At 33.1% G+C, this 13,057-nt stretch overlaps 1 protein-coding gene across 3 annotated transcripts in view; it reads right to left on the bottom strand.

Annotated features, from left to right (window-relative positions):
• The window catches only part of EYA3 (eyes absent homolog 3 (Drosophila)), a 96,853-nt gene extending 93,778 nt beyond the window's left edge, over positions 1-3,075 (bottom strand). For all 3 annotated transcript variants that reach the window (XM_006883446.1, XM_006883448.1, XM_006883447.1), the window contains exon 1: positions 2,976-3,075. In XM_006883446.1, the coding sequence (XP_006883508.1) occupies positions 2,976-3,008 (33 nt within the window). In that variant the 5' untranslated portion in view covers positions 3,009-3,075. The remainder of the gene's footprint in view (positions 1-2,975) is intronic.
• Positions 3,076-13,057: the final 9,982 nt, after the last annotated feature.

Below are 13,057 nucleotides of genomic sequence, written 5' to 3'. Positions count from 1 at the left end.
AAGTGTTCTGGGATTCCCATTCTTCTCAGAGTCAGCCACAGTTTGTTATGATCTACACAGTCAAATGCCTTTGCATAGTCAATGAAACATAGATAGACATTCCTCTGGTATTCCCTGCTTTCAGCCAAGATCCATCTAACATCAGCTACTATGAGTGAATAGGTGTTTTAAAAGATACCTGGTGACCACAGAAGGAGCCTTTTCTGACTGTAGTGCGGTAAGGGCTCATTGCAAGGAGGGTGGGGAGGAGAAAGGCCTTCACATATGGTTATAAAATAAACAGGGACTTGACATATTCATTAGATAGGGTAAGCAAGTAGTAGACAAAAGAAAATTCAGTAAGGCTCAAAAGGAGACAAAAGTACGAATTTTAAAGGTAATGCTCAACCGTAACTTCTATCCTTGTTGTTATATACTGCTGAGTTGGAATCAACCCATAGCTAACTCCCAAGTGGGTTTTGGGTTTTCAGAGGCAGTAAACTGCACAGAAGGAGACTGCCCATCTTTCTTCTGTGGAGCTGCTGATGGAATCAAACTGGGTGCCTTTGGGTTGGCAGTGCAGCCATTTATACTGGGTTACCAGAGCTTTCTGTCAGGTTTAAACACATTTCAATCCTTAACTGCTTTCAAATTTGAGTGGTCAGTCTCAGTTGTCCTATCTGTTATTCTCCCCTAAGTGTGCTCTACTATACACAGGGTTTTTGAAGGACTGTTATATTTCAGAAGCGGATGGCTAATCCTTCTTCCTAGTCTGTCTGTCTTTGGATGCTTAGGTTTTGAACAATATCTGACAGACAAGGATTTTACTGGAAGGAGCAGATGAAAGACACTTCCCCTCACAGAAATAACCAATACATTTAGTGCTCACCTATCTCGCACATGTGTCTTGTCCATTTCCTTTCCCTGCTATATTAGCATCCCTTGCACTCCTGCTTACCTCATCGAGCACCTCCCTCCCCCCAGTCACCCCTTGATATGATGGCTTAGGCCATGAATCACTTCTGTGACAGCTTGTACACTGGGAAAATCTGCTGTCAGGGACCTCTCCAAAGAGAGAAGCAACGATATCAGTATAGAGACTAAGATGCGCTTGATCCAGGCTATGGTCTTCACAATAACTTGCTATGCATCAGAAAGCTGGATAATGGTTAAGGATGACAGAAGAATTGATGTCTTTGAATTGTAGTACTGGAAAAGAGTCTTGAACATATCATGGACCGCCAAGAAAACAAGTAAGTCTGTCTTGGAGAGGTTCACGTGAAACCAAGTTTCTCCTTGGAGGCTAGGATTTTGAAACTCTGTCTCACATACTTTGGCAATGTGGCCAGGAGAGACTGGTCCTTGCAGAAGGACATCATGCTTGGAAGGGTGGAGGGACAACAGAGGCGAGGAAGACCTCAGATGAGATGGAATGACACAGTAACTGGGGTAATGGGAGTAGGTGTTTCGGAGTCAGAGAGACTGTATCAGGATAGGTCAGGGTTCACAGCTGTTGTACAGTACACAGGGTCACTATGAGTTGCAGGTGACTTGATGGCACATAACAACAATCCTTAACGGTCAGGGTTAAAAATTTTGGCTTCATTAATAACATTACTGACTTGGGAGAGGATTTATTTATTTATTTTTTAATCACTCATAGTTTGTGAAAAGCTAGGTCTTCCCCTCAAAGTGTGACATTTTCATTTAATATTATTATGATTTTGACAGCAGTTAAGGAAATAATTGCCAATAATTGTCATTTATAGTTAGCAGAAAATGTTTTTGAAGTGCTTCAATTTCTCATTTCCCTCTGAAGTAACAGGTTGTATAAATGCTTATACATGTATAAAAGTTTGGTAAAATGGCAATGAAGCAAAGCAGAAAAGATTACTTGCCAGCACTTCAACTTCACAATTCTCATTAAGTTAAATAGGCAAGATGTAATTAAGAACATTTATATCAACAATAAAAACCCAATGAAAGAATTAGTGTCAAGGATTCAGCTATTTGTTCCTTAAATATATACATTATAAATCATGCTAACTCTAATCTTTAACTTCATTTCTTTATCTGATTATCAACATTCCAACCAGGGACAGAAAGTAACATTTCAAATATTTTGAAAGGTCTTTTAACCAACTGCTCTCTTCCTAGTTTTGTATTTAACTCACCTGAATTGGCTAAACAAATAATGGTAATCATCATCAGTATTTATCAGTATAAGGAAAATACTTAATATTCTCATATCTGCTTTCAAATTTTCTACACGGGATTCCAAAGAAAGATAAATGTCTCCCTCTATTTCTCTTAAAATAAAATGCAAGACAATAAACCAAATAAATCAGTAATTATCCTACTTCAGAAAAAGAAACTCAAAACAAGTGAATAAGATTAAAACTAAGAACTCAAAGCAAGAAATTAAACTCACCTTTTGCGGATAGCTGAAAGCATTTTCTTTTTTTTATATTAAATGAAAAATAAATTAAGAATTCAATCTAGTCTCTGAGTTTTTGCCTGATTTTAAAATTAATGAGTGTTCAAAGTATACTTTTTTTCAATGACTACACCCTTACAAGAAATTAAGTCAATTTGGGAAATTTACATAAAATTAAAGGTCTGGCAGCAATAATGATATATCATCTAGCTGATGTTGGTAAAGAGATTTCCTGTTACGTTGTAAAAACTGTAAGATTAGCCATTGATATTTTATTACATGTTCACATACATATTAACTCTGTTATGCTGAATTTTTTAAACAGATACCTTGATTTAACCTTATAGTAGTAAAATGTGAGATGAAGAACATTAATATTTTCTTGTAAGGAAAATATGTAAGAACATGTAATGTTTTCTTGTAAGGAAAGTCTTATTTAAGGATTTTTCCTTATTTTTATTTCTAAGTTGGAATCTGTAAGTATAACTGACCAATGTTAAAAGTTTCCTAAGAGCAGCTTTTCTAAAATCAACTTTAACTTGTTAAAGGAAATACTTACTGGTTGTTCTGGTAAATCTTGCTCTTCTTCCATGAGGTCCAGTATTTCTTTTTATGCTTATGTGAAAGGATTTCAGCCTCTCTCAGCTTTCTTCACAATCTGTTTTAAAAAAGAGTAGGGAAAAATTCAAAGCTTTATGTCCTCTTAAAGCATTATCATTGAGGCCATCAGAGAATAATTTTTTAATATTCTGCTATCCCAAGCTCTTTACGTGAGTTCCAATCTCCAAATCTGAAACCTGTGCTGCTTTTCAAAATTGATATGCTGCACCACCAAGTCAAGACAGGTGTAGACAATGACTTTTATAATACCTTGCAAAACCCAGCACGTGGAACCACTTCTTCTGTATTTACAACATGGTTACTATAGTACCTAATGCATTAAACATTTTACAATGACAGCCATGTGCAGATAACTAAAACAATTTTTTTTTTTTAGGATTAGGGTTACATTAAAAATGATAAAGACTGGCGTAGTATGTCAGTAAGTTCTGATAAAATCTAACCTGCTTTAAAGTGGAACATTTACATAACTGTTAAAGACACACAAAATCAATCTAAATAGGACAAACTAAAATATCAAATATTTTCCCAACCAATTATATGTCTACATAATCAATTTTTTAAAAAGTTTTTATTTTATCAGAACCTATTTTAACAATGAAAATAATTAAGTGAATCTTCCATTTTAAAGGAATCCTGTCTTGATGTCCAAACTAAGAAAGGAAAAATAAGATTGTAAGACCCATGTTTATTGGTAAGACCACCTTTTTATAATCTGCTGGCAAGGCAGACAAAGACAACATACTAGAAAATGAAATAATTCTAAAAGACAAATACTGTGTTTCTATTCTATAAAAACAGGACTAGCATGTCTCCCAAACAGATGTGACAGCTAATGCATGACTTTACACCAACTATATATAACAACTGCATTTCTATTCTATAAAAGCAAGACTAGCATTTCTCCCAAATAGATGTAACTGCTAAGGCATGACTTTACATCAACTATATATATATATAACAAATTGAACATATAAAGCAAGAGCAAAATGGAATGTAATTGTAGAATTAATAAGGATAAATAGCATGAAAAGGAAAATAAAAAACTTCAGTTGTGCCATCACCACTATTTTACTTCTAACATGTATACTGGTGCAATAAAACGCACTTTATTTTAGAGCCACCTCCAGAATGGGATAAAGAAAGAAAACTTGTGTAAAGGAGACAATTTGAAGGCAAAAGGGTCTAATCCTAACAGTTTTATTCCAGCCTAATCTAGAAAATGAAAACAAAACAAAGTATAAAGGTCAGAAGAGCTGATGCTCACTTTACTCACGTGGAGCTCATACAGAAACAGAAGTTCTCACACTACATGACGCAGATAATTTCTACTGCAGAATTACAGAGCGAATTTGTTTTGCTCTGGTCAAAAGAGCACAGTAAATATGACGTGAAACTGACTCACAACTGGGAAAGAGAAAACATTTTTATGTTTTATCAGCTTATACTATTTTTGTTTTAAATAACTTTTACTTTTTGGATTTTTGAAATGCAGATAAAATGCTCTTGAAAATGAGGGAGTCTCACGTACTAGGGGCATATTATCGAAAGAGAGAAGTTTCTGGAAAAACTGGACATCATGCTTGTAAAAGTAGAGGGTCGGTGAAGAAGTAGACGTCAAGCAGATGGACTGACAGAGGCTGGACTTAAAGCACGGCAGAGATTTCAAACAAGGAGCAGACCCGGCTGTGTTTTGTTCTGTCCGCAAAGGTCGCTATGAGTGGGAGTTGATTAGACAGCATCTAACAATAAGAACAAATGTGAATAACGTAGCTATATGGTTTCTTTCCACTCATACAGGGCAAAAAAAACAGGGCCAAAGCATCTGAGAAAAACTAAATGCCTTTAAAATCTCACTGTTGGAAAAAAAAAAAAAAAATCTCACTGTTGAATTTTTGTGTGACCAGCTCTAAACAAAAAGTGGCAATACACTATGTTTTATTTAATAACAAGTAGTTACTATAATAATTACAATCACTATTTAGTGAATTTTCAACAAGAGAAAAAATTATAGGGTATAAAAATCCATCTATGGACAAAGATAAGAATTATAAAAACCTTCAAACCCACTTCTGTCTCTTATGTTTAAACAGAAAATGAAAGCATTGTTTACTCTTTTTTATAATTTTTTTAAAAGAGAAATATTAATTTTGTGTTTAATCACAAGAACTAATTTATATAAATACCTGAACAGAATTAGAACATACTTATATAATTCATCAAAAGGCATTGTTATTGTGTACCATCTAGAACCAGCCCATTTGGATTTTTAAAAGGTAAGAAACATACTAAAATTATTATTAGCCCAATTTAACCAAATGTCTTAAATATTGAATTTTCTTTTTGTTTTATGTTTAAAGCTTGAATTTTGTTTTTCAAATCTTTTAATAATATAGTAATATTAGCCTGTTTTTATAGTAAAGATCTAGTGATTTTCATGAGATAAATTCTGTAATAAGTTTCAAAAAGCAATCTATTTTAACACCAGGAAGACAAATTCTTTTCACACATTTTTTTCTTCTTTGAAAATAAGCACTCATTGTTTCCATCTCAAAAACTGTCAACATTTTATTTAGAGCAATAGAAAGGTATAAACAACTTCTATATTTGTGGGAAAATTTTAAAAATCAATCAAGCTTAATTTCCCAATGACAACTAGTAATTTTGTTCATTTTAAAACAAAAAAAAGCAGCCTACAAATAAAGAATATGATAGATTACAGAAAACTCTGGAATTCTACTGGTAAAGTAGCATTGTACAAGAAGCTTACAGATATTCATTCCAGTATAGTTGTGTGCTAAATATATTAACAATAATAAACTATATAATTCAGTTACAACATGCATCTAAGATAGCCACTTTCTATCAATACAGTATTGTTTTTTCTCTTAATAACCTGTAATTGCAAAATAAACCCAGAAATACAAGAACAAGAGAAGTATTAGGAATACAAATATTCATCACAAGTTCCTAGCATATATTACTGTGCTAAAACTTTTCATATTAGATCTCACATTAGTTTTTGTAAGTTGCATATGCTCTATAATCTTAAATCCTAATTACTAGCTTCCGGATGAAACTGTCAAATCACATAAAGACTGTGCTTCAGTACGTGGTAATACAAGAGCTAAAGAATTACTACTACACATATCTCAGTATTCTCATTTTCACGTGCTAGATTTTGAGTTTAGCCTAATAGTGCCTTTTTAAAAGTATTAATGTAAGCTGACTTATTCTATATTCAGTAAGAGTCATTCTTTAAAACACACACACACACAAAACCCACCAACTATACACAGTTGAGAGCAAGCTCTTAATGTAATTAATTAGTCAATCAGCCAATGAAATTACAAAACATGTGTGGAATTAATCTTGTGCTTTAAATACCTTTCAGGAATTTAGATAATAATGACTTTTCATTATTTTCTAGTTTGTTTTTACAATTGGTTTCTAAATACAGTTTTATCATCATTTTGTGGAATAAAATGTTATATCTTCATGGACAGAAATTGTGGAAAATAGAAGTAGCATTATTTCCTAAAACTTCAAATTCTCTCTCAGCAAATGCTGACAATAAATAAAAATTCAAGATCTTTGGGTGAATAAAAATTTTAAATACTGTTATCATTGCACATGCTCAAAATTAATGCAGAATCTTTTAGAAAGAAATTTTAATCTTAGAAAACAGGAGGAAAATAACTGATATAAATATTTCTAATTAAAAATTCTAATTAGAGCCCTATCTCACAATTTCTGTTTTGTACCAAATTCTATACATTACTTATTTTAAATAGACAAAAGCAAAAATTTAAGTTCCCTTAGAAATCAACTCAGTGACAATAAGTTTAGTTTTACTTCAATAAATTATGTTAGATATAGAAAATGATATTCTAAAAGAAAGATGTATGCTGAGTGAAATATCTCAGTCACAAAAGGACAAATATTGTATAACACCACTATTATAAAACAGGACAGACATGGGAGTTGGGAGAAAACTAAGAAAAGGGGTGATAAATAATGCATAATGAATACTGGATTGGAACAGATGAAAGAAAAACTATTTAAAAGGAATATATGATTAGGCATTATTTGTATGACAACAGTCCAGAATAAGGTGCATAGCAAAGTGGACTAAGGTGGGGGGAGGAAATACAACAATGAATGTCTGTCTTTCTTTCTTTCTTTCTTTCTTTCTTTTTTCTAAGTAACTGGAGGTTAGGGAGGAAAATGTGCAATGATGAATGAATGAAAATCCTTTTCTGTAAACTTTCATTAAAATCACTATAAAAAAACAAGGAAAAAAATATATATGTATGTTTTAAAGTATGAAATAAAAGTAAAAACAAAAATATCATTCTTAATTGACTTTAAAGAAGGGTCTAAATAGAAAAAAGCAGTCTGATCATAGGTCTGAGAGGGGGAGCAAAGTATGCAGGACAAGTCAGGGACTATCATTGGTACACTCCTACACAGAAAATAAGTAGTCCATACATTTGATTATCAACCACTTTGTATTTTAGAGGTCTATTTACCACTCCTTCAAACCTTATATATACACATCTATATACACATTTTTAAGGCAAACTAAAGGGAGGTCTGGTGGCTTAGTGGTAAAGAATTCTTGCACTGCCAATGTTTAAACCCACCAGCTACTCCGCAGGATCAAGATGGGCATGTGAGATTTACAGCCTCTCAAAACCCACTGGAATGTCAGCTATGGGTTGGTTCTGACTCAAGGATACATTAACAATTTAAAAAAAAGACAACAAAAATTTCCTAGGAAAAATTAACAGCATCTTTAAAAACACTTTTATGCAAATAATACCTAATCATATATTCTTGTTAAACAGTTCTTTCCCTCATCTGTTGCAATGCAGTGTTCATTATTTATCTCCTCTTTAATAAGAGGTACATAGCAAAGTGGACTGGGGGTCAGGGGGAGGAAGAAAATTGTGCAACAATGAAAGAATTTTTTTAAAGAGAAAGGCAAAAGGGGATGGGGTAGGGAGGAAAATGTGCAATAATGAATGAATGGAAATCCAAATTTTTTGTAAACTTTTGTTAAAATATCAATAAAAAGTAAATTGTTTTAAAAACTCTAACTTTTTTTAAAATCACAACAATAAATTATAAACAACAGTACTTGAAGAAAAGGATAAAATATTGGTGTCATCACTTTAAATTTTTATTAAACCATGAGCACTTTAAGACTTATAAGTAGTAGTTAATGAGCAAATATTTATTATGGCATCCTCAGCCATAACTAGGTGTATGTCTTGAATGAAAACAAAAAAGTGAAACAACCTTTTAATGGAATAAAGCTATTTCAAGGATCATTATTAAACAACTTAACAATTAAATTGTTAGAGTCCTAACAAAGTACCAAACATAAAGCTCAAAGTTCAAAACATAAAGTTCAAAACAAAATTTACAAACAAACAAAACCCCAAAATTTACTTTATAGACTAGGAAAAAACGCTATAAACTAGGATATAAAGGAAAAATAAGGCAAAGTCTGAAAAGCATTTAAAGAAGATGGTTCTAAAACCCATAAAACTTTTTTGGCAATCTCATGCTGAACAGTACTAATCAGCACAAAGTGCTATTAAGTGGGGTATAAATGAGTTGCTTTTGCATGGTCTTGCTTGCCATGGTCTTCTAACTACCAAAAAATTACTGAATGAGACTATACAAATAAGGTGTGTGTGACCCATCAAGTGGATTGGACAAATTGCTAAGAATGCAAATAAGGTTCATGACATCTTTTATATAAATAGAACCCCACAAATAAGGTGTACAGAACCCTAACAAGGGGATTGGTCCATTTTCTCGAAGAGTCAAAATGAGCAATCCCAGTGGCAGGAAAGGAGGACCTCACGACCATAAAGAAATGGCTGAAGCAGAGGACATACTTTTGGATCTGGCATACTTGAGCTGAGAGCCTCCTACACAACTAGGAAAAGGAGAGAGAGAGAGGGCAAGAGAGAGCACGTGCACTTTATGAGTATGGCTTGTGAAGGATGGCTGCTGTTAGAACTGGCAAAAAGGCTGGAGAGAAGAAGTGCATGTGACTTCCACCTTGTAGGACTCAGCTTTGGGCTGATGCTGATTCTCTCTCACTTCTGTCAAGTGGAGAATGACAATGAATAGGAATTTGAGTTTCAAAATTGCTAGAATCTAGTTTTCAAATTAAAAATAAAGACCTATCTTATTCCAGTATTTAACATCAATTTTGCAACCACTGAGTTGGATTTTGCACAGCCATTTTATTCACAACAGAATGAAACACTATTGAAACCATGGCAATCCATTCTGTTGAGTCTTATAGCAAAAGCAAATGAAAGGGGGAAAAACAGTGCCCAAAAAAACTAGCATTACTGAGACCTATTACACGTCAAATATTTTTACATCCATTATCACACCTAATTTTATTTCCAAAACTATCCTAAGAGAAACATGGTATTATTTTCATATTATAGGCAGGGCAACTGAGATTTGGAAATTTTAAACACTTTCCCTAAGAATAATGGCAATGTTAAAAGGTGGAAGTAGAAATACACTAAGTTAAAAAGATATTAAAATCGTTGCCTTTGAGTCAGAACCAATTCATAGTTCACCCTCCAGTGGGTTTCCAAGGATGAATACTGCATGGGAGACTGCTCAGCTTTCTTCTACAAAGCAACTGGGGGATTTGAACTGCTAGAGAGGCTTGACTTTTGGATTAGTAGACTAGGGTACCAGAGCTTCTGTGGAGACTAGACATGCCAAAACAACTATTAAAAAAAGTGTTGAAATAGGAAAAAAATCAATCCTTAAAAATACTGTCAGAAAATGGAATGTCAGTCTGGGGGAAAATAATACATTATGATCAAAACAAATATATATGAACTGCTAAGAATGAAAAATGTTTAGTAAAAGAAAACAGGACAGTATATTTACCTCATTTGTAGGAAAGAAATTTATGAGTATCTAGAAGAAAGTCTACATAACAAAACATTTCCAACTATACAAAATAAACTTGAATTCAATAGAAAAAAGACATTTCAGACTAAAAGGATGTAATAAATGAAGGTAGCAACTACAATAATTATAACAAAGCTTAATAGCTATAGTATGTTGTTATTGTTAGGTGCAATCAAGTTAAGCATGACTCACACACACACTATTATTAGATCTGAGTCCTGCCCTATCCTGTGCCATCCTCACAATCTCTGACATAGTTGAGCCCATTGCTGCAAACACTGTGTCAATCCATCTGGTCTTTCTCTGACCCTCCACCTCTCCAAGCATGATGTGCTTTCCCAAGGAATAGACTCTCCTAGCGACACGGCCAGAGTATGTGAGATGAAGCTTCATCAAGAAATTGAACATCTTGGCCTAGTGTCAACCCACAAACATGTGGTTCAAATTTACCAGATGCTCCATGGGAGAAAGATGGGCAATCAAGTCCCATGTGATTTACTGCCTCTGAACACCTGCTGTAGGGTCAGCTGGTCTGCTGTGGTCTGGTTCTGACTTCATGGCACAAAACAACAAATTCTTTATATACCCAACAATGACTACCACACATACCTCTTAAGAATAGAAAGGCATTGTAAGTAGCCACAAATATCAAGTACTATAGAAAAAAAGACTCTACCCATCTCACCACTACTAATTTAAAATATACAACTAACTGTATTATTCTTAAAGATTTAATTTAAATTACCAAAAATAAATCTAACAAAACCAAAAGTCATCTGGGCTGTAAGAATATAAGACATTTTCAGGGCCAAATGTAAAATCATGTATCTTCAAACTAATCCTAAGAGTATAAAGGAATCATAAAATTAGTAAAAGCCCAACCTTAATAATACCTCTTGGGCATTATCCCAAGAACTAAACAGGGAGGAAGGAGTTATCTCTATACAGAGAAAAAAAATAGTACAAATTTTTATTCACAAAAATTAAAAATAAGTAACAATCTTTGTAGCAGATGAAGAATAGTTTAAACCATGTTAAAATTCTATAATTGCATATTCTGTATTAAAAGTTTTTAATTTGATTAAAAATTTAAAAGAAACTACAAACTAAAACCCCATATATGAGGAGAAATGGTAGACATATGTCAACTACAAAAATTTAAAAGATTTAAAAAGCATTTATGCTTTTATAATAATTATGCTTTACTGTAAGCACTGAAATACTTTGATAAGAATCAAAAGGAGAGTCAAGGTTTGTGTCAAAATTCTATGTTAAGATATTTAACATTATTTTTAAAATGTGTCTTCAAAAGTGTTCCTAAGACATTAAGCTAAAATTGCACACAGCTTCTCCATTCTCTCTTCTTTTTTCTTCAAGAAAACTATTTCAACTTTAAGGAAAAAGAAACTTAAAAGGTGATCCTTCAAAAGCCTAAAGAAGTCATGCCAACTCTTTAGGACCTCGGCATAGAGATTAATTTGATTTTATTAACTTCCATAAAAAAAACCTTTAATTACTGCACATAAATCCAGCGATTGTTTATGCAGTTCTGGGCAATGACACTGAACTTTTTCCAACAATTAAAGAATTTTATATTAAAAAAAAAAAGAATTTTATATTAGCGAAGACTTCACATTTGGCTTTTATCTTTCTGAACAGAGGCTAGGGGGAAAGGAGAGTAGAAAATTAACTAATACAATTAACAATGAACATTTATTAACATGGATAAAAGGAAGGTGAATATGGAATAAACAATGAAACATTGTGTATACTGAAATGAATGTTATGGATGGACTGAAAAGAAACAATATGCTTTGTAAGCTTTCACTCAAGTCACAATTTAAAAAAGAAGAAAAATAGATAAGATGGATGCTACAAGGGATAGAGGTGAAGGCATCGCCCCATGAAGTATATTAGCAGCAGAACCCGTAGTAGAACTCAAGACTCTTGACTCCCAACTCTAAAGGCCCCCAACCCACTCATCTTTTGGTACTGAGCATATACCCTACTCTTTTAAAATGAAATCCTTAAACTTAAGCTACTTATGCTTTTTCTTTCATTAAATCCTATTCTACATTATATTACATTAGTCTCATGGTTTGTGGGTTTTTTTTAACCATTCATAAACATTTTATTTTGTGACATTAATTATAATGTCCATAATATAACACACTCTTCCCACTTCTTCCCTGTGATTCTTCTTTCCATTACTCTTTTTTCCCTATATTTTTCTGTTTTCTGAGTTTTATTCTTAGGCTGTCCATTTACCCTCATGTAGTTGATATTGAACCTTAATCTCACATACCTTGGACATGTTAGAAGAGACCAGTTCTTGGAAAAAAGACATCATGCTTGGAAACGTGGAGGGTCAGTCAAAGAGAAGAAGACCTTCAACAAGATGGATTGACACAACAATTGCAACAATGGGCTTTAAAGCATCTGGAATAATGAGGATGGCACAGAATAGGGCAAGGATCAGCTCTATTGTTGATAGGCCTGCTGTGAGTCTTTGCTGACTGAGGTCTCATGGTTTAGTAAGTTAAACTTTAAAATGTCTTAAATTTATAAATACAAAACTTCTTTTCAATGTGTTGATTTACATTTTAAGATCTCCTCAAAAATCCTAAATATGGATTACTTTTCAAAGCTGCTTATTAATTCTCTGTACAGATCTACCAAAAATAACAATCTGGTTTCTCTTTATAACCATAGGTCCTATAGACTTTGATTACTGTTAACAAATCACTTTAAGCTCAAGATTGAGCTCAATATTTCTGGACCTAACATGAAATCTTTAGGGTCCCTTCTTCGATGCTAGTTAATAATTAAGATTTCTTCACAAGTACTCTAGTTTCTACTTGTGATTTGTAAATTTGGTAGTTAGCAATTCTATTAAAACTACTAATTTTTACTTAGTATCCTTGACCTAAATTCCATTATATTCTTCTCAGTATCTGGCGGTAGATAGTAGGAATTAAATAAATATTTGTTCTAGGCACTTCACCGAAGACGACATTCAGATGGCTAACAAACACATGAAGAAATGCTCAAAATCCC

This window comes from Elephantulus edwardii, unplaced genomic scaffold (genome assembly GCF_000299155.1).
Source record: "Elephantulus edwardii isolate Elephantulus edwardi_28Jun2011 unplaced genomic scaffold, EleEdw1.0 scaffold00028, whole genome shotgun sequence".
Lineage (NCBI taxonomy): Eukaryota > Metazoa > Chordata > Mammalia > Macroscelidea > Macroscelididae > Elephantulus > Elephantulus edwardii.
This window is presented reverse-complemented; position numbering and strand designations above follow the sequence as displayed.